The following is a 20,836-nucleotide window of genomic DNA, read 5'->3' as shown; positions in this document are numbered from 1 at the left end:
AGTCCCTCACCCTTGGTGCACGACTGTCTCCCAATACTATGTCGATGAAGGAGAGGGGTTCATACCCGTACAGAGCTTTGAATGGTGTCATCCTGACAGACATGTGATACGTGGTATTGTAACAATATTCTCCTAGGTGTATCCACTTGACCCACCCCTGTTGTTGTGCCGAAACATAGTTACAAAGGTAACCTTCGAGCCACTTATTAACAATCTCCATTTGTCTATCTGTCTGAGGGCGGTAACTAGTACTTGGTGACAAGTCTATCCCTGTCAATCGAAACAATTCTATCCAGAAGATACTGATTTTGTTTCTACATTAGGTGAATAGCTCGTGGAATTCTACTCGTTTTGAGCTAACTTAGGTTGAATCCAAAGTTGTCTAGCTCAAGCTATAAGGGAAAAAGTGGGGTTTTTCAGGTCAACTGAATATTTCTGTTAAAAACCTCATAAAAGTGGGCTTTTGATTGGCAATTGCACGATATACAATTATATTTGATAATTAACGTGGACTCTCTGGTCCATTTTAAAGTTTCAGCTCATTCTGAGTTGATTTGACTAGTTTTTTTATGTTTTATGAAAATAGTCTTTTTCAAGACTATTTTTCATGTTACTTTATTAAAAACTATAGTTAATTATTATATATTATTACATGAGACCAATTAAGTGTATAAGTGGGATTTTTATTTCATATTGCATATATCCACATGCAAACTACTCCATGAAAATCCACTTTCAACAAATTCTAAGTCCCAGCGTCATTAAAAGTGTGCTTTTAAAATGCAATTGTACATGTGATTTTGTTAAAGTTCATTTTTAAATTAAATACATGTGTTCTTAAATCACCATTTTAAGTGGGTTTTTGAAACTCATTTACATGTAAATGTTGAATTAAAATGAGCTTTTTTATTCATTCTGATTTTTGGTGGTGATTTTTGACCCGAATACATATCTTTTTAATTATAAATATATTTTTCTATGAAGCTTAAGGCAAAAGTGGTGATTTTAAAGCCAGATGCATATGTTTATAGCATATGTAATTACATCTCAAAACACGTTATGTTTTTCGTCTTGGAAGAAATAGTCAAAAAGTGGCGATTTTCTTTGAGAATGCATGAAGCTTATAATATGTTGTGCCTCCCAAAAAGTGCATTTTATACTAACTAGAGCCCTGATTTTCAAAAGTGGCAATTTTAAGCAGATATACATGCCAAATGCATATGTTATTTACTTCCCATTATGTGTTTTTTTCATAAACCCAAAAGTGGTGATTTTTCTTAGAAATCCATGTATATTGAACATGACTTTGCTCCTCCAAAAAGCGTCTATAGGGCTAGATGGCGATTTTGGAAGAAAATGCATGAGGTTTATAATAAGTTGTGCCTCCCAAAAAGTGTGTTTTCTCATAAAACACCTTATCTCTTCTAGTGGTGATTTCTAAATGAATTTACATAGCATGTAAATGATCTACTAAAGAGCGTTTGTCATTTGCATAAGACAGAATGGTGATTTTGGGTAAAAATGCATGTCTCAATATGCTATGATATTCAAAAAAAAAATGTTTAGTCTTTCAAACATCATATCTTCTCATAGGCAGTGATTTTGAGAGCAAATGCATATGTCAATTTCATATGCATTTAAACAAAAACAGCCCATTTTTGGTCTGATTTCTATCAAATACCTTGCGTTTTCAAGGCATTTTTGTATCAAATTTTTTCAAGAAGCCATTTAAGGTAAGGGTTTTTTAATCCAAGCTTGTTTTTAAATCCAAGTTACGTCAAAAGTTGTTCCACATTTTGGGCATTGCATTTCTCTAACCATATACACATGTCCAAATTCAAGTCATGTAACGAGGATTTCGAAATCTATTTAAATCTTGGTATGGGCAACTCTAAGAATCGAACGTCTCTTGGATTTTTTCAGATTTGCTCAAGCATTGGACAAAGCTTTTGTCTTTCTCATTTTTGGTGAAGTGAAGGCAATTTTTCTTATCTCTAAGGCATTTGTATATTTTTGTTTGAATGTTCATGCAAGACACTAACATTTCCATTTTCAGATTTGTATGATTTACATTCTTGAAGTTGTTCCTTCTATCTTTCGTCTTTTCTTCCAAGTTGCATACGCAAGAGCTCATCTTACTTGCATATGCAGGTCGGTGTAAAATCCCATTCTAAAAAGAAAAGTTTGGATCTTCCTTTACATACAAATGTGAGTTAAAACCCCACCATTACACATTTCATGTATCACTATATTTTTGCCTTATGGATAAACTCTTTCCCACATGCTTGCAAGATAATATCTCATATTTTGCACTTATTTAAACATGAGGTGTTATTCATTTTTCTCCTTGTTCACTCAAATCCAAGTGTGCTGGTCACATAGGCAATTCATCCTAAAAACACAGTTTTAAGCAAATCTACTCACGATTCATCCATTCTGAGTTTGACCCATTTGTTCAATTATCCATCCCCATTCATTTCATCTATTTATTCCACTTATTCCTTGTTCAAAATCCATCAAAATCTTGCTATGGATCCTTTACATGCTGATGTTTTCAATTTATAGGAATTTCATGTAACAGTTTCACGGCATATCATTTTGCAATGTCACGAGAATCTACTCCAGCAAAGAGCAAAGAAGGTGAGGTACCAGTATGATCAGTATCATAACTTCATTCCTTCATCACAAGTAACCTCATACTGTGATGAAGTATGCGGTAGTGATATTTCTCATAACATGGGAGACTTTCTTGCAAGGGTTGAGGCTTCAACTACTAAGGAGATGTTGTCGATCAAACGAAATCATATTTAATCATTTGTCTACCTTCCCTTTGGCGGCTCATGAACCAAAATTCATCCTTGCTTGTGCAAGACATTTTGATGTTGCTTCATGGACCATCAAAGATCAAGATGGTAATACTATCATTAGTCTTGACCCCAAGACTATTAATCATATTTTTCATGTTCCTCACACTCCAATTGTTACAAACATCACAAGACAGAAACTTATGGAGCACTGGAATGAGGATACCTCATCTTGCACCAAGTTTATGAATGATAATTGGTTGATTACTAAGAGACCGAATCTTGTCAGATGGCCAATCAAGGCAGTTAGCAAATGTGATTTTAAAGAGAAAATGAATGACCTCATAACACTTCTCAGCCGCTTGGCAGGCCTCAAGGATTCAAACACCTTCGAACCTTGGATGTACAAGTACATTTCATTCAAAATACTGTCAAAAAAGAACGTGTTTTGGGCTGAGTTAGTGAGTGATTCCATATATCAATAATTGGTGAATGTTCTATCAACTGGTGTGTTCAACATGAACTCCTACATGGTATACATTGTTGCTGCTCTAGGTACTTTTTATGGGTTATCAACTAAGCATGACAGATCTCTAGTTCATCTGTGGGAATATTATGAACAGTTGCCTTTGAAACAAAGTCAGATACACTTCAAGGGAGTCCAGGATGCCTTCTTTGGGCACTTTATGTGTTTGTATGATAAAGACCTCCTTCACAAATGGGTATCTAATGAGACATGGATCAAGGTCAATGACTATGGTTGCATATTCTTACAATTTCCCAACTTTACATACTTGTGAGTTAGATGTTTCAAAGAACCATACACATTACCAAGGTATCCTACTGATAGAATTATACTGATGGAGTTTGCAAGATAGCTTATGGAAGTTCAAGCTTATGAGTCTAGTCTGCACCGGCCCGGAGTGGGAATTTCATCTCGAAACTCATTAAAAATTGGAGGATGTTCAATTGACATTGTTCCTAAGGCCAAGAATATGGAGTTTGAACTTCAAAGGATCACATTGAAAAAGTTTGCACCCAGAAGTTTTTTTGATTGGAGGGAGTCGCATGACAAGATGAGGACACAGTTCTTACACAGACATCGTCTAGAAGATCTCTAGATTGATGTGTGTATTGAGGTAGAAATATGGCGCATGGATTATATCTGGTTAACTCTAAAGCAAATTGTAGATTTCCATTTGGCACCAATTCCACCTAATCTCAAAGATGATGATCAAGTTCTAGATCCTAAATATTTTCAGCATGATATGGAGAAGTTACCAATTGTTCCTCCTACATGGTCATGCAAAGAAAATACATCCATTTGGGATAGGTTTCAGTCTATTCTCGTTAATACCAATACATGGATGAAGAGAAGGAGTCTTAAATGCATAAAGATAAAACCTGGTAAAGATTTTGATCCTGCTGCTCCGATTGGTTTGAAGTTGGAGATAAAGGGTAAAGGAAAAGATGGTACATCTTCGTCTACATTTGAACCTCTTGTTCAAAGTTTTCCTAAGTTGTCTATCAAAGGCAGAAAATATTCAAGAGTACTTGAAGTGAAAGAGATTGGATCTCAATCAATTCAAGTTGACTCTAGTGATGATGAAGCAAGGAAATCAAAAGAATCATCCCCTCTTGCTTCATATCCTTTGGAAGTTTTTGCTACAACCTCTCTTCCAAGTTCAGCTCCAGTGTCAGATGAATCTCATGATTCGCCTTTAGGCATTGCTATGGGAGCATTCTCTATAAGCAATCATCCTTCGAGGATTCTGTGACTATTACACCAACTTTGTCGGTATCATCAGTTGCTCTTCCATTAGAGACACAAGGAGATCAGTATGATTTTGAAAATGTATTTGATGCATATTCTTTGTCTATTCCTTCTGTCACTATTTGGTCTATTGCATTGTTGGATGTAACTTCAGCTTAGTTTGAACAATTTATGATTGAGGTCACGCATAGCACACCTCCTCCTATGGCTATTCAGACAGAGAAACCAACTATATTTACTACTGGTGTGCAAGATAACCTTGCATTAACTATGGTGACTATTATTTCAGCTAATGCATCTTTTTTCAGTCTTCCTCTATGATTGAGCACTATCACACAGAAGAGGAAGAAGGAAGAAATCTCACCTAAAGAGGCTGATAATCAAATAAGTAAATCAAGGGTTTCCAAGAATTAAAAAGAAAAGGTAGTTTCTCGAGTGACGATTGATGAAAATCACATCAAATTTGCTGAGGTCATTCAACCACTTGTAGAGAAATCTACTGAAGACATACAACCTACCGATTATCGAATCACGAGTGTTGAGCTTGGTAAACAGACAAGGTTGGGTTATCAACAAGCTGTGCATGAGGCAATTAATTTTCTTTCTCAAAAGAATGATGAAATATGGGAAAAGAAAGAGAAATTGAAAGAAGAGAATGCACACTTGTTGAGAATCGTTGAAGAGATGAAGAGGTCATCTGTCGCTAGTGAACTTGTTTCAGCTGAATGCACACAGACCGAGATGCAGAAAGCACATACTGTTGATAAATGGGGCAGCAATATTGAAAACGAGGGAATCCGAGTGTTTCTCGAAGTGTGCGGAGAGTTGAAGAAAGAAGGTGAAATCTTTCCTAAACTCAATGACATGTTGAAATCACTTAATCATCGTTTTGAATTGATAGACAGTGATTGTGGTGCTTGGAGCAGCATGATGGAAGTTGATTTATACTTCTTGTGTGAGTATAATTTCATTACATCAGTTGAAATGTATCATGACTTCATGCATGTTATGGAAAACAAGAAACAAGTTCTCCAAAACCTCATTGAAAATGTAAAGGCAGCAATACTTATAATGTCTACTCTGGAAGATAAAATTAAAGGAGCTTTGAAAGAATTGCTATGTGAAGTTATTTATGAAGATAACAAAATAAGGAATCAACAAGAAGTTCTCACCGAGTTTGCAGAAACCATTAACCTACAACTTCAATTGGATAATTTCAAGATCCATGTGCTTGATACGCTTGCAAATTGGAAGTTTTCACTAGAGAATTTGCATAATCAACTGAAAGATTCAAGCAAGGAAACATCTAGGGCAGCAAGCACACTCCAAAAGGTCATCATCATTTTGCAACACACTAGTGAATCAGATGCTACAATTGTACGAGAATCCCTACGTAAATTTAGAGAATTGGTCGATACCATGTGAAAACTCCAAATTTCATTTTTGTATGCTTTTAATAAATTTGTTGCAAGTATAGGATAACATGTACCTGTGCAAGTAGCTCATGTAGTTTAATTGCAATCACATTAGGCATGCAATTTGAATAAAGTCAAAGTAGTTGATAAGATAAAGATGAGTGGTTAAGGTTGATCCACTTTTTCCTTCACCTTTCTCTCTTCGTTTTTCCTATATAAAGGAGAGAGATCATTGTAAATAATGATCTTTTGCGAAAGAGGAGAAGGCTGACCTTGTGACTAGAAGGTTTTGTATTTCTTGTTGCAAATCTCTGAAGTGAATAAAGAAGCAAGTTTTTCCCAAACTTTGTGTTGAGATACTTGGAATTGATCTTTGTTTCTAATGTCACATTGATTCATTCGTCTTTGTTACTTCTCTCTTTGAAAGCATTTGAGAATTTTGATGTTGTTTTTTAAAGACTTTGAGCTTTCATTAATGAGATTGATTTCATTAAATAGTGGCTGCAAGTGCTGAGAATTTCAGACTTTGAGCTTAACTTCTTAGTATATTATTTCATACTTGGATAGTTGAACGAAGACTTTGAGCTTTGTTAGTTATTCGCTCTTTTATTTCAAGAAGATTGTTCGTAGGAGACTTTGAGTTCTTGCTACCAATCACCCAAGTCCAGATATAACTGTTGTCTTAAGGTTGTTCTTACGTCAACCCTTAAGTCACCGGTATTACCGTAGCAATCAATTCCTTTTGCTTGATTGCAAATACTAGTTGGTAATATAAAATCATTCTTGAAGAAAGAGGAATTGATTCAGTAAACCACCCTATTGTTAGTTCCGGTTAGGTCTTTGTTTTAGCCACCTATGGTAAGAAGGGAGCCTCCCCCTATTGCTGAGAGGAGAGATTTATCTCACTACACCGTTGGCTAAAAATCGCATTTTGTGACCTATGGTCACAATGGCTTACAATATATTTAGACAACACTACCAAGGCTACATATTGTAGGAATGCAATTGGGAAGTACCAAATGTGGCTAAGATTGTAATATCCCCAATTTAGCAGGTTTCTAGAGTATGGTTTTGTCAACTCATCATTGCAACCCTCGTGAGCTGACATTTGGATTTGGGGGTCTTTGTTGCAAAATTACTATTTTGGGACTTACTATTTTTAGTAAATCACTTTTGGCCAGTTACTATTTTAGTAAAGCAGTTAAGGCCAAGGTGGATGCCTGGCATTCTAGCTCTCAATCTCACTAGGTGGATTATTTGGTGAAGTCATATTTATCTCAAGTATAATGGGATTTAATGAGTATTTAATGCACTCTTTATTATTATTGTGTTTTATATTATAAAGTAATCACACTTTGGGACTTACCATTTTTAGCAAATCATTTTTGGCCAATCACTATTTTACTAAAGTAGTTAAGGCCGGGCTGGACACCTGGCATTCAAGCTCTCAATCTCCAAATTTTGGGACTTACTATTTTTAGTAAATCACTTTTGGCTGGTTACTATTTTAGCAAACCAGTTGAGGCCGGGGTGGACACCTGGCATTCTGCCTCTCAATCTCCAAATGGATTATTTAGTGAAGTCATATTTATCTCAAGTATAATGGGATTTAATGAGTATTAATGCACTCTTTATTATTATTGTGTTTTATATTATATTCAGACTAATGTCATAATTATAAAGCTATTTCTAAGTGAAAGGTGTGTGGGTGACGCTAATTGGCAAAAAATGCATTATAAATATGACATTTTGGGAGAATATGAATCATCTTCAATATTATAATTGCTTTGCTTATTTGCTGAGGGTTTCTTCAGGGGTTTGTGAACTTCTGAGAATTGCTTGAGTAGTATTGCAAATTGCTGCTGTGATATAACAATTTTCCCATCTTCTCCTATTGTTCAAACTGTGCTTAAGGAGATTAATTTACTGGAAGTATTTGGTGGATTTGGGAAAGAGAATTTACTGAGAAATAACCCCTATCTGTTGTGGCATTGAATTGGGTACAAATTGTGACTTGATTGGCTTCCAATTCATTCCTAGAAAGCAGCAATTCCATGGTTGAATGCATAATTGGCAATCCCTGAGCCAAATCAACATCTTTAAGGCTGGGCGGCAATCTGAAAGTGGACTTACAACCACAAATTAGAGGGTATCAAGCAGGTTAAGAGGCTAGCGGTTGAAACTTGGGCAAACTGTCACCCATACCCTAGCCTCAATTCCATTTATTGATCAGCAGCAGATTTGGAAGACCTGCATTTTCTGTAGCAGGTATTATATTCATTGTTGGAAACCAATCTATGGTATTGAAGGGGCTGCATTCATTAGATATCTGTGATTCATTAATTCTGAGGCATCTCCAATGCGATTTTGCGGTCATAGGCAGCTGCCCAGTTCCAATGTACAATTTATCAATCTGAAGTTGCATTCGAATTTCCAAGTTTTATTTGAAATTATATCTCTGTCAGTAGTTTAGAGTGTAATTCATTAATTTCCAGCAGTGTGTGAGAATTTCATTTTTGTATATTACAAAAAACCAAAAAAAACACAAAAAATTGAAAAAAGATATAAAAAGTCAAAAAAAACCTACCTGCATTCTCAGCATTTCAGCAGAGACTAGATCCGGGTCTTTACAAAGATCTAGAGTTAAAGTCATCAAAAACAATGAAATTCAAATAATGGAGAAAGTTAAAACTTAAATAAAACAAAGTACCCAATGTGGCTAGGAACAAAAAACCATGCACTTTTGGTATGCTTACCATGGTCCCAAGGTGTGCTTGGTACGTAAGTACCAAAATGAATGAAATTTTGGCTAGGTTGATAAAAGTCAAAAACCCCTTTCAAGTGCATGCTTTTATGTTAAGACCAAAAGTAATGTGGAGGTGGTCTTCCAAGCACACATTTTCACCTATCAAGTCACTTCTAGAGTGGACTTCGCAAAAATTGGCTAAGACAAAGTGGCAAGAGGTTTTTAAGTATTCAGATTTCATGTTTCACCAAGTTTTTAAGTGAAAAATATCAGCAAGGTGCAAGCTTTCCCTTCTATTTGCAGATAATCATCTCAAAAGTGCATTTTTGAGTGGTAAAATTCCGTAAGGAAAATGCTCAAGCAACTTCACTGCTTAAAAATAAAGGGAAACAACATAGATAAAGAACATTGTAAAGCACATGTGGCTCCAAACTGGAAATAAATTGGAAAATGAAGATATTTTAATATTGTTCCATGAGGAGTGCAACTGCAAAGTTTAACAAGGATTAAAGAGAAGGAAGTTTACACATTTTCTAGGGGTTTGAAGATGCTGCTACAACAATTTTCATCAGTTTTTGGTAAGATCAAGTACTACTTTTAAGTATTGAGGTTTGATTAATTTTTTTAACATGAAAACTTGAGAAGTTGTTGATTTAATATTAAGTGAGACTTCTAGGGTTTTTAATGGTCATAGAACCAATGCCCTAGGACAGCTTTTTGTTGTCCTCTTGAGGTTTGGCATTATAAATATCTTTACATTCAAAAGCAAGGCTTTCATCTTTCCACAGAGATTTAAGGCATCATTGGCCTTTTTAAACAGCTTTCATGAGGATCTGATCTGTGCATACAGTTGAAGGATTTTTGAATCAAGAATAGGGATTGAGCTGGTAGTTTTGTAATGGTCATTTCAAAAAAAAATTACCACTTCCAACAAAAGGAAGCATTTTCAGATTTTTGTCCAAAAAAGATAGCTAGGGCTTTGTTCAAAAATGGAATTACAGGAATATATTATTGAACAAAAATCAATAATGAATGTCCAGTTTGTTATAGATACCTTGATCTTGTAAACATCCTCGATTTCACCTTAATGAAAGGATAAACCAGAGATGTAAATTTGCAAAGAGATCAATATAATATTCTGAGAAATAAGATGTAGCTGACATTTGGGTATTTTCTCTATATACTGACATTTCCATAAAAAAAATAGATGTGAGCCATATCAGAATGAAATACAAGTCAAGGTCTTCATAAATTTGATCAACCGTTTGAAAATTTTATTTTGTAAATAGCATCATTGAGAGGCACCAGACAAGATGGCACATCAAAATTAATTCTTTGATGTGTTATGAATGCACTCTTTTGTTCATCTCATTGCTTACATTGTACTGATGGCAAGAGTAGAAATTGAAATTACTAGTTGTATTCCTGGACAAGATATTTCTGTTAATTTATGGGTTATTTTGTTTATAATCTAGAGAATGATGTGGAATTAAACCTTCTTGATATCATATAGCGGACTTCTAAATCCAAGCACACTACTCTAATGGTTTAAGCTTGGGTATTAAGTGCCATTTTATAAATAGTTTGATGGACTTTCATAAACAGATTCATTTTATAATTTAATACTAGTTCGAGGTTACTCTCACTTCAAGATGTTCAATTCTCCATTCATTCCAGATATTCAGGTGCTACCATAGTAACCCAGACAAGGGTGTGCAGGCTCCATCCACTATGTACTTTACATGTTCTCTTGTATAATAGCTTCATTGCAATGTGTACACTTCATATGCAGGGGATGTTACAGTTCCTTTTGATCTTTCTATTATCCAATTTTGCTATTATGTTGCATGTGCGCTTTGCATAAAAGAAAGAGTATAGACAATAATTATAATATAAAAGTAGATGTCGGTGCTTGGCTAAATTATAACTTTCCATGTCAAAAAAGTACATGATAAGCTTCAAATCTGTGCTTACAAGGTTGAAATCATAAGCCCGTCATTTATCTCATTACAAAAAGTGCTAATACATAAAGAAATGAAAATATCTGGTTGTTTTGCTAAATCAAGAAATAGAATAATGAATACAAGACATTAAGGTGAGTTGTTGCCCAAAATATGATGAGCTTAGTTTCATGTTTGAGCTTCCAACAGGATATCAATCCTGTCAGTAGGGATCCAATGAAAGAAAATTGAAAAATCCAAAGAATGTTTGAACTGCCAAGAAACTAACAATTAAATGCATACAATGGAATTAACATGTACAGCTAATTCTTATCTATTAAGCAAAGAACAAGAATATTTTACAAAAGTGGTACTTTGAAATATTACGATGATTACAAAAATAAATAACACAATCCACTATGTTTTGTTAAATCACAAACCTAGCAACAAGAGCATGTGCTTCCATATGATGGACCCCAACCATTGGCAAACTATATTTACCAGCTATAGTTCTTGCTTTTCTCACACCAACTGGATCACAAAAATAACGAAATCATTAGAAAAACTTGAATCCAATACCAGCTGCTTATTTCAAAGGAAAGACAAATTCTTTCTTATATTAAGAAATATCTTACAACTTTTAAATTACAACACCTTATCCACAATTGATATTGGTGATCAAGTCCAGACATGATAACTAGGTGCAAATGGCCCTAAATGTCTTATTCTCGCCCCATAGAGGAAGCAAAGGAAGACACCACTTCAAATTGTGTCACCTAAGGGTTTAAAACTTGGGAGAAGTGTTCTATGCTTGATGGGAAATTTCTAACCAAAAGATTACAATAGGTATGTCTAAAATTTTGGACAGCCTTGTTGAGAGTTCAAAAAAACTCAGAAGAAAAGGAAGGCAATGAAGATAGTGAAAATACAAGGAGGTGGTCTTAAAATATCTCTCTAATCCTCGAGGAGCCAAATCTAGGAAAGTGTTTGGGAGTGAAATCCCTGATTGAGAAATTCATAGTAGCAAAACTGCCCATAAGTACTCAAAAAAGTAGACCACAAATGCATATAACTTTTTGGTGGTAGGCACTTTATAAATACTTCTTTGAGGTCATGAATTTTTCGTTTATATTGTCTTCAATAGATGATTAGGACAAGGCTTTTCAATATAGCCTGTCATGGTACTCAAAAGGTTGTACGTAAACAATTGGAGCATAAATAGTTGCATCCCTTATTTGAATTAATCACCTTTCTTTCCCGTCCTTTCTGGCACAAAGAATGCTTCAAGCATATGGGAAACAACCTTGAGAAACTCATTAACTCGAAAAAATTCACGGGTGTTTGTTCTTGTACTCTGACATGTGATGAAGTGTGCTTAGACAAGGACTCACTCCATTATCCATACTTTATTGAGTTGCATATTAAAAATGGGCGATGATGAGAAAATACCAATTAAATGCATACACCATGAATAACATGGATGCTTTGTCGAGAACTTCCCCACTATTTAAATTATTTTAGAAAAGAACATTAAGAAAACCCTGAAAGTTTCTTCAAATACATGATTGTTGTCCTCAATTTTGACATCACAAAATTGCGGCAACCCTACAAAATTTTCTCATGGATCCGTAGATGCATCCTCTTTGGTTTAATGCTTTAAGAGACATCATGAAAACGATTCATTATCCCCGGGTTGTTTTTTGTGTACTCTCATTTATGCGTTCTTTTGAGAGTTTTCCATCAAGATCATCCTCAATTGTTTAAGAGTTTTCCTTCTTGCAATTCAAACACTCGATTTTAGGTGAACTTTCACGTCTTTTCTTTATTTTTCTTTGTGTTGTAAATAGTTTTTGTTTTTTTTTGCCTTAGGTCAATAGCCCTTGGAATTCCACTTGATTTGAGCTAACTTAGGTTGAAGTTGTCTAGCTCAAGTTATAAGGAAAAAGTGGGATCTTTTAGGTCAACTGCATATTTTTATTAAAAAGCTCATAAAAGTGGGCTTTTTATTGACAATTACACGATATAAAATTATATTTGATATTTAAAGTGGATTATGTGGTCCATTTTAAAATTTCAGCTCATTCTGAGTTGATTTGACCATAGTTTTTTATATTTAATGAAAATAGTCTTTTTTAAGACTATTTTTCATGTTACTTTATAAAAAACTATAGTAAAATATTAAATATAATTACATGAGACAACTTAAGTGTATAAGTGGGATTTTTATTTCATGTTGCATATATCCACATGCAAAATAGTCCACGAAAATCCACATTCATTAAATTCTAAGTCCCATCATCATTAAAAGTGTGCTTTTTAAATATGATTACATATATGATTGTGTTTAAAGTTCATTTTTTATAATAAAATGCATGTGTTATTAATCATCATTTAAAGTGGGTTTTTGAAACTCATTTACATGTAAATGTTAAATTAAAATGAGTTCTTTATTCTTTTTAATTTAAAGTGGTGATTTTGAACCCGAATACATATGTTTTTAATAATAAAATGTGTTTTCTCTTGAACTAAAGACAAAAGTGGAGAATTTTCAGTCAATAGCATATGTTTTGGACATGTAAATGCTTAAAAGAAATGTGTTTTGACTTATAAAATCCACCACAAGCCAAGACAGGCGATTTTCTATTATATTGCAAATTTTAAGCACATGTTAATGAACGCCAAATGTGCGTCTTCCTCTATAAGGTCAAAGGTGGCGATTTTTTATGTCATTGCATGCATTTCGTTTTCTATCTCCAAAAGTGTGTTTGAAGGAAAATCTTTATTGCTGGTGATTTTGGGTGAGTTTACACCCGTTTTCATCTTTCAAAAAGACATTTTGCCCTATCCAAGTAATGGCGGTGATTTTTGAGTGAAATGCATAACTTTTTGTGATGAAATGACTTCTTAACGATGCGTTTATACTACCACATGCCAAGACTGGCAATTTTTGACAAGATTGCATGTATTTAAAACATGTGTTTGTTGCTTTTAAAAACACGTTTGAAGTCTTAAGAGCTGGATGGCAATTTTCATCCAAAACACATATGTAGAAAACATCTTTCTAGCTACGAGTTCATTATCCAAGGGCTAGTGGCATTTTTTGCAAGCATTGCATGAAGTTTAATAAATATGTTTTGTATAAAACAGCTCGTCTAGGGCATATTCTCAATTGTTTTCAGTTCATTCTTGTGTGTTTTTCCATCAAATCTCTTCAAGAAGCTATCTAAGGTAAGTAAATCGAATCCAAGCTTGTTCTTCATCATTTTACAAGCTCAATCTTGTCCTGGACGTCAATTTTATACTTTTGCATTTGACGTTGCTAGGTCAAATGTTGTTCCACATTTTGGGCATTGCATTTTTCTAACCATATACACATGTCCAAATTCGAATCATGTAATCAGGATTTTAAAATCTATTTAAGTCTTGGTTTGGGCAACTCAAAAATTCGAACATCTCTTGGAATTTTTCAAATTTGCTCAAGGTTTGGACAAAGTTTTTGTCTTTCTCATTTTTAGTGGAGGTAAATTTCTTGCTTATTTTCTCTAAGACATTTCTGTATTTTTGTTTGAATGTTCATGCAAGTCACTGACATTTCCATTTTCAGATTTGCATGATCTTAATTCTTGAAGTTGTTCCTTCTATCTTCAGTCTTCTTCTCCGAGTTGCATATGTAAGATCTCATCTTACTTGCAAATGCAGTCGAGTGCAAAATCCAATTTTAAAAGGATAAGTTTGACTCTTCCCTTACATGCAAATGTGAGTTAAACAGCAAACATTACGCATTTCATGTATCTCCATATGGCTTCCCTATGGATAAAGTCTTTTCCACATGCTTGCCGGATAATATCTCACATTTTGCACTTATTTAAAAATCAGGTGTTCAATGTCTTATTCATTTTTCTCCTACTTCACTCTGTTCCTTTGTGTGCACCTAGGTGGGCATTCAAAAGCAATCTAATGCATTCGTTCATATTAGGTGATTAGGAATGGGAGGGTAAGTCTATGCATTTCCTAGATGAGAGGGAAGTTGTTCTAAAACCCTAATGCTTTGATCAAGTATTCATGGTAAAGACATGATGCATTCAAGAAGATCACAAGCATATTCAAAGCAAAGGGCAGTGAAGAATATAAGGACCAAGGCTAAAAGACGATATGCAAATCGTAAGAATAGGCTAGAGGAAAGATCAGTTGAATTCAATGCAAAAGGAGAACTAAAATATGCAAAAATATTGAAGAACATGCATGGTCAAAGGTGGCAAAGACCAAAATTGCTCTCAAATCAATGGTGCAAATCACATCTAAATGTCCACATCCAAAATTTGAAAAGATCACATGATCACAACTTGGCTTTGGCCTAGTAGAATTTTAAGTTGCGAAGAAGCGATAAGCTGAAGACCGCATCATCGCAAGCATTATCAAGCTTAAGGCATGTAGAGTGGCGAAGCTTCAAAAAGTAAACACAGCATTCAAGATCTGAGCAATCGTGCCATCTCAAGGAGTTAAGGCTTACTTCTGGTTAAGGTGGTGAATCAACGAAAGGGCTTCATTGCATGATCGACGAGTTAACAAATGAGTTAGAATTTCAAGTTGCAACGAAAGGAACCTGTTAACCTCAAATGATCATCGCACCTTCGCAACTATTAAGATTAACTATCAAGTTAAGGTTGCAAAGGGGCGATTCACTAAGATTGCATGATCGTGCATTAGTTCTGGCTTAAAGAGAATCCAAGTTGTGTTGATGCGAACAAGGTCAACTTGCAGTCAATGATCGAATGAGTTAAGTGATCGATGGAAGCAGTATCATTTTGTTTCGATAAAGTGAAATTTATAAAGGTTGTGAAGGTGCGGAAAGGGTAACTACAATAGTAAGATTGCAAGCCATCACATGTCCGCTAAAAGTTAGAGTTGACTTGGAGTTAAGGCTGCGAAGTAGTGAAAGTTCTTCATCGCACTATCACAAGCAGTTACAAGTAACCTAAGGTCAAGGCTGTGAAGGAGTGAAAGCATACTTTGCAACTTCACAGGATTAAGCAATGAGTTAGAAAGTCGAGTTGCAAGCATGTGAAAATGCAACGGTTAAATTCAAAATGGTCATCGCAGATGTTAAAACTGACTTCCGAATCCGGGTTGTGAAGCTACGAAAGGTGATCTGGACAACTAAATGTGAAGTCTTAACATCGCAAGTGAAATAAAGGTTAAATCTCAGACCACGGCAAAGTTGTGAGGTAGAAATTCGATGGTGATTGCATGATCGCGGCTTGTTTCTGGTTTGAAGGTTTTTAAGTTGCAATGGTGTGCAAACCATAAAATGACAGTCAAAGCTAACTATCGTAGCGTCGTAAGGGGTTAATGTTAACTCTTAAAGAAGGTTGTGAAGGTGCGAGAGACAACAACTGTTTAATCAAACAGTTATCGCAAGGTCGCAGGCTAGAAAGCATTCAAGACATTCCAAGTTGAGAAAGGGTGAAAAGCATTTGATAGTTAAACAAATAAATTCTTGTACTGTCGCAATGTTAAGCCATGAGTGAAGATGTCAAGTCGCAAAGCTGTGAAATGAATAACAATTAGTGAATCGCACCATCGCATGGGTTAAAAGTATCGTATGAAGAACAGTTGCGAAGAGGCGATAAAGATTAAGATGAAAGGGTTACTAGGTTTTAATCATGATCGTTGATTCTAGATCGACAGCGAGAATTCAAACCTGTAGTGACCGTTGAGATATGAAATACAAGTTTTGGCGCCAAGGTGATTGTTACAAACTAGAGAGGAATATGAACCATTTTGAGGGTTTCTAATCATTTTTTCTTTTCTTTCTCTAATGTATTGAATTGTAACTGATGATTGTTGGATTTCTAATGTAATGTTCCTCCTTCGAATTCACCCAGAAATTTTCGCCATATATATGAATCCAGACAAATGTATGACCGTACGTGACAATGGATGATCTTGTACAGATATGTGGGGTATATTTGAATTATACGGCGCGTGGAATTCAATTAATGAGAGTCGTATGGTAAGCAACAATGGGCATCCAAACGTCGTACAGTATGCAAGTGGTGATGCCCATACCGTGTGGAAACTGGAAGTGGATGTTGTATGGATGAGGGTTATACAATAGGGAGGGAGGGTCGTATGAAGGAGAGAGTTGGTAGTACAGTGACTGGAGGTGGAGCAGGAGATAAGGAAAGGTCATATGGTAGACCCAAATGGCGGTATGGTAGCTAGAGGTGGAGCAAGAGACAAGGGAAAGTCATAGGGTAAGAGGCTTGGCCGTACGGGGTTCCAAGAGAGGTCGTATAGATGGGAGGTCGTACGAAAAGCAAACGGGAATATGGTATGTGCACAAAGTATTACGAGTTGTGGATGGGATATGGAGAAGGAATGATTTCCGATCTATGCTTAACTATTAATCCCGAATACATCAGATAATGCCAAACAAGAATGGAGATTGAACATGAATAATCCTTCAATTGATATTCGCCAAGAAATGGTGCTCTGACTTGCTAGATCTAAGCAAAGTATTACATGCAATGACGAAATAGGGTGAGGGTCAAATCCCACCGAAACCGATACAGCCAAGTAGGGAAGGTCTTCGACTTCCGAAATGGCAAACAACAGAGAATTCCCAACTGGAATTCGCAGTACAAAGAAATAATCCAAAAATGCATACCTAAAGACTACATACAAGTCGTGCTTAAATACCCATTAGGAAACTTTCCAAGGCTATACAAAGATAGCTAACAGCAACAGAAACTACGGAAACAAAATAAAAATGGGTCTGAGATATAGTAAATCAATCTGCCCATTAACAAGGTTTAATTAAATACATTTATTTTATGATGGGGACATTGCATCTGATCGATTCAAGTGCTCTGTTAATGTAACTGATGAATCTGTAACTGGCCAAAAACCCTAAAAGGGAGCCTATATATGTAATTTGCTAAGTTAATAGAAAGGATTGGCAATTTGTTCTGCAATCTTTCCCCCTTGCAATTGAGACTATTGAGTGAGAACCAAAAGGTTGTAGCGAGGGATTTGATGATGTCTAATAATCTATTTTCCATTCATGGTCTCTCGTTTGCCGAGCTAACATCCATATAGATTAGTCTTTCTGGAATTGTAAGACAAGTACTTGTGGAGTTGCTAGTGTTTGGGCTAATAAAACTGTTAATGCAGTGGTCGTAGTATGGGTAGTTAGAGTGCTATCTTTCCTTGGTATTTTTTCTCTTTTCCAAAGCTACATAGAATCCTACAATTGTGATGTAAAGTTAGGATTAAAGTGTGCTAGGAGTTTGCTGCTAGGTGACCTTGACTAGTCAGAGAGCCACTTAGAGCCATGAATGTTCTTCTTCCATTACATCTGTTTGCATTCCATAGTCTTAGATGCATTTAGGAGTAGAGTTAGTATTAAACCTAAAACCTTGCCTAGGATGCTTATGTCTATGAGCATCCTGGTTAGCCTCTTCTGCTCTTAGGTTAAGAGTATCCCCCTGCTTACCCTTTTGATCACATAAAAACATCATTCCAAGTATATCTTACATATAGGGGAGCTGTACCCTTCAATCCAAGGATTAGTGACATAGGAATGCACTAATCCAATCTGTTAGAGATAGCTTGTTGCTCACAACCATGGGCATAATGAGTCAAGGTAAAGCAAATTCAAGGTGAGGGACAAACTGTTCACTAACAGTTTTTGGTGACTCTGTAGGGGAAAGGATCAAAATCTAAGTGCTTTGATGTTATTCTCAAGAATCTAAAGGTTCCTCCCCAAGAATGGAGAACGGCGACTCTCTATAAAGGACCTGCATTAGTTGGTTTTGGAGGTCCAAATTGTATTCATGGTTGTGGTGATAGCTCAACCTTGGCAACCCCATTTTGGCCCACCTTTTCTATCTTCCTATACAGCCCTGCCAAAAGGATCAAGAAGACACTTCCCTAAGTTTTTAGGAGCAAATAATGAGTATCCCGAACAACATATCAAAGCCTTGAGTGTTGCATGTGCAGTGCTTGGAGTTGTGGAAGAGAATGTATTTGTAAGGCTCTTTGTTGAGTCTTTCATTGGCCCAGCTGCTACATGGTTTCAATACTTAGAGGATGGGTGCATCACAAGATGGAAGGTGTTAGAGAAAAGATTCCTTGCAAGGTTCAGACCAGCAATAGATGTATATTCATTTTTGTGCAACTTCTTCCAAATAAAGAAAGGAGATGATGAAGGGATACGAGAGTTTATAGATCGTTTTGATCAAGCATTAGCCAAAATGCCTCAAGCTGATAAGCACAGCCCAGCAAATCAAGTTTCAGTCTTCATCATGGCCATGCAACCAGAGGTGGGATACTATCTCAGACGTACTAAGGTAAATGACCTTGAAACTTCTAAACAGGAAGCCATTGATATTGAAGATAATTTGTTGTTAGCAAGACAGATGGAAGAAGATAAAAGTAGTAAGGTCCCTCGTATAGAAAATGTTCAAAACTTTGAGTCTTAGTTCGGAAAGCACCAAAGTCTATCTTGTGTAGCTGCGAACATGAATGTAATCATTTTTTATCATGAACATTCTCAAAATAAGAGTGTGAGTGCTAGCCCCCAAATAGTCGAGGTTTACCATTTTGCCTATGAAATGGAGTCGAATGAAACAAAGAAAGTCATGCTTATCTCCTAGCTCAATTAACTCCTATTCTTCAGAGAATCTTGACAAGCGAGGATACTGCTACTTCTGGTAAGGCTTTGAGTTATAGAAATTTCATCTTTGATAATGATGTCTCTATGTCTGATGATGATCAAGAGCAAGCTCTCCATGACATAAGGGAACATGAAAATATAGCAAAGATTGTAGCTCCCTTGTCTTATGAAACTGAAAGTTGTATATCAAAGGATGAAGATGAGGACGAGTTTGTAGATGAATGCATGGACACCAATGAAAGGTTCAGTGGCTGGTGTCATTTTTCAAACCCTTTGTTTGTGCTGGAAGATTCAAAGAAGGATTTTCACATCAAAGATAATCCGTTATTCTACTTTCAAGATTATACTAGTTGTCAAGGAGAAGAACACATTGCCCTAACAGTATCTAAAGAAGGATCGATCTCTAACAAGGCTGGTGACACTGAGAGCTCAAATCATGACCCAATGACAATAATTTCAAACCCTGCTATGCATCAGTCACAATGGATACATCTAGCCAAGGAAGACACCCTGAAGTATGAAGGTGGCCATTTCCCTACTAAAGAGATCATTGATTGCTACGATGAAAGGTGGTTGTTTGGGCACGAATAGATAATCAGAAGATTAATGCATGTTGTCATCAAGATATTGGGCATCCTCCTACTGCAACACTTCATAGGAGCTATGCCATGGAGATGGAACCAACAGCTGAGAAAAGGTTCCTACTATGCTAAACCAGTAAGCGGCTTCATGTAAGCAACCTTTCTACTAGTTTCTCTAAGGTGGGAATTCTTCCTGCCTCTGTATATAGTTAGTGTTAGGTTGTGTACTTTAGTTTAGCTTGTTGTTTCCTACTTTCCTAGTTGAGTTCTTTCCTTCTTTGCATGTTTCTTTCCTTGTGTTTGACTGTCGTACTTCCCCACCACACAAATGCATAGCATCTCCCTATGCTACTTTAGACTCTACGACCCAATGGACCAGCCACTGATCTCTGTTAATTGTGGTCTTATGTAATAAAGCAAGTGAGGTGGTCTGTCGTTGTGTGTGTTTGTGTGTCTTTGCCGAGCTCTTTTTCAAAACCAAGAGATATCTAGGTTCCTACCTAGACACTAACATGCCTAGTTCCCCAGTCAGAGCCAGTTGTTGCCATGATTTTAGTCCCCCTATATTTTTCAAACTTCTAGGATTAAGTTGACTAAATGAATGTTATGTCTATGTCTACATTGCCCTTAAGGAACCTCCCCTCTCATCATTCCTTTGTGTGCATCTAGGTGGGCATTTAAAAGCAATCTAATGCATTCGTTCATATTAGGTGATTAGGAAAGGGAGGGTAAGTCTATGCATTTTCTAGATGAGAGGGAAGTTGTTCTAAAACTCTAATGCTTTAATCAAGTATTCATGGTAAAACCAGGATGCAATCAAGAAGAACATCACAGGCATATTTAGAGCAAATGACAGTGAAGAATATAAGGACTGAGGCTAAAAGACGAAATCCAGA

At 35.9% G+C, this 20,836-nt stretch overlaps 1 protein-coding gene across 7 annotated transcripts in view; it reads right to left on the bottom strand.

Moving 5' to 3' along the window:
- GCP1 (glycoprotease 1) overlaps positions 1-20,836 on the bottom strand; it is a 263,036-nt gene that overhangs the window by 139,537 nt on the left and 102,663 nt on the right. For all 7 annotated transcript variants that reach the window (XR_016353980.1, XR_016353979.1, XM_089792139.1 and 4 more), the window contains one exon: positions 11,120-11,210. Coding sequence is in view for 5 of the 7 variants with exons in the window: in XM_089792139.1 (XP_089648265.1) it covers positions 11,120-11,210 (91 nt within the window). In the remaining 2 variants the exon portion in view is untranslated. The remainder of the gene's footprint in view (positions 1-11,119; positions 11,211-20,836) is intronic.

Source organism: Cupressus sempervirens, chromosome 7, assembly GCF_028749045.1.
Source record: "Cupressus sempervirens isolate cs-2001-9-10 chromosome 7, ASM2874904v1, whole genome shotgun sequence".
Lineage (NCBI taxonomy): Eukaryota > Viridiplantae > Streptophyta > Pinopsida > Cupressales > Cupressaceae > Cupressus > Cupressus sempervirens.
The sequence above is the reverse complement of the archived record's forward strand: the minus strand, read 5'-3'. Positions and strand labels throughout refer to the sequence as shown.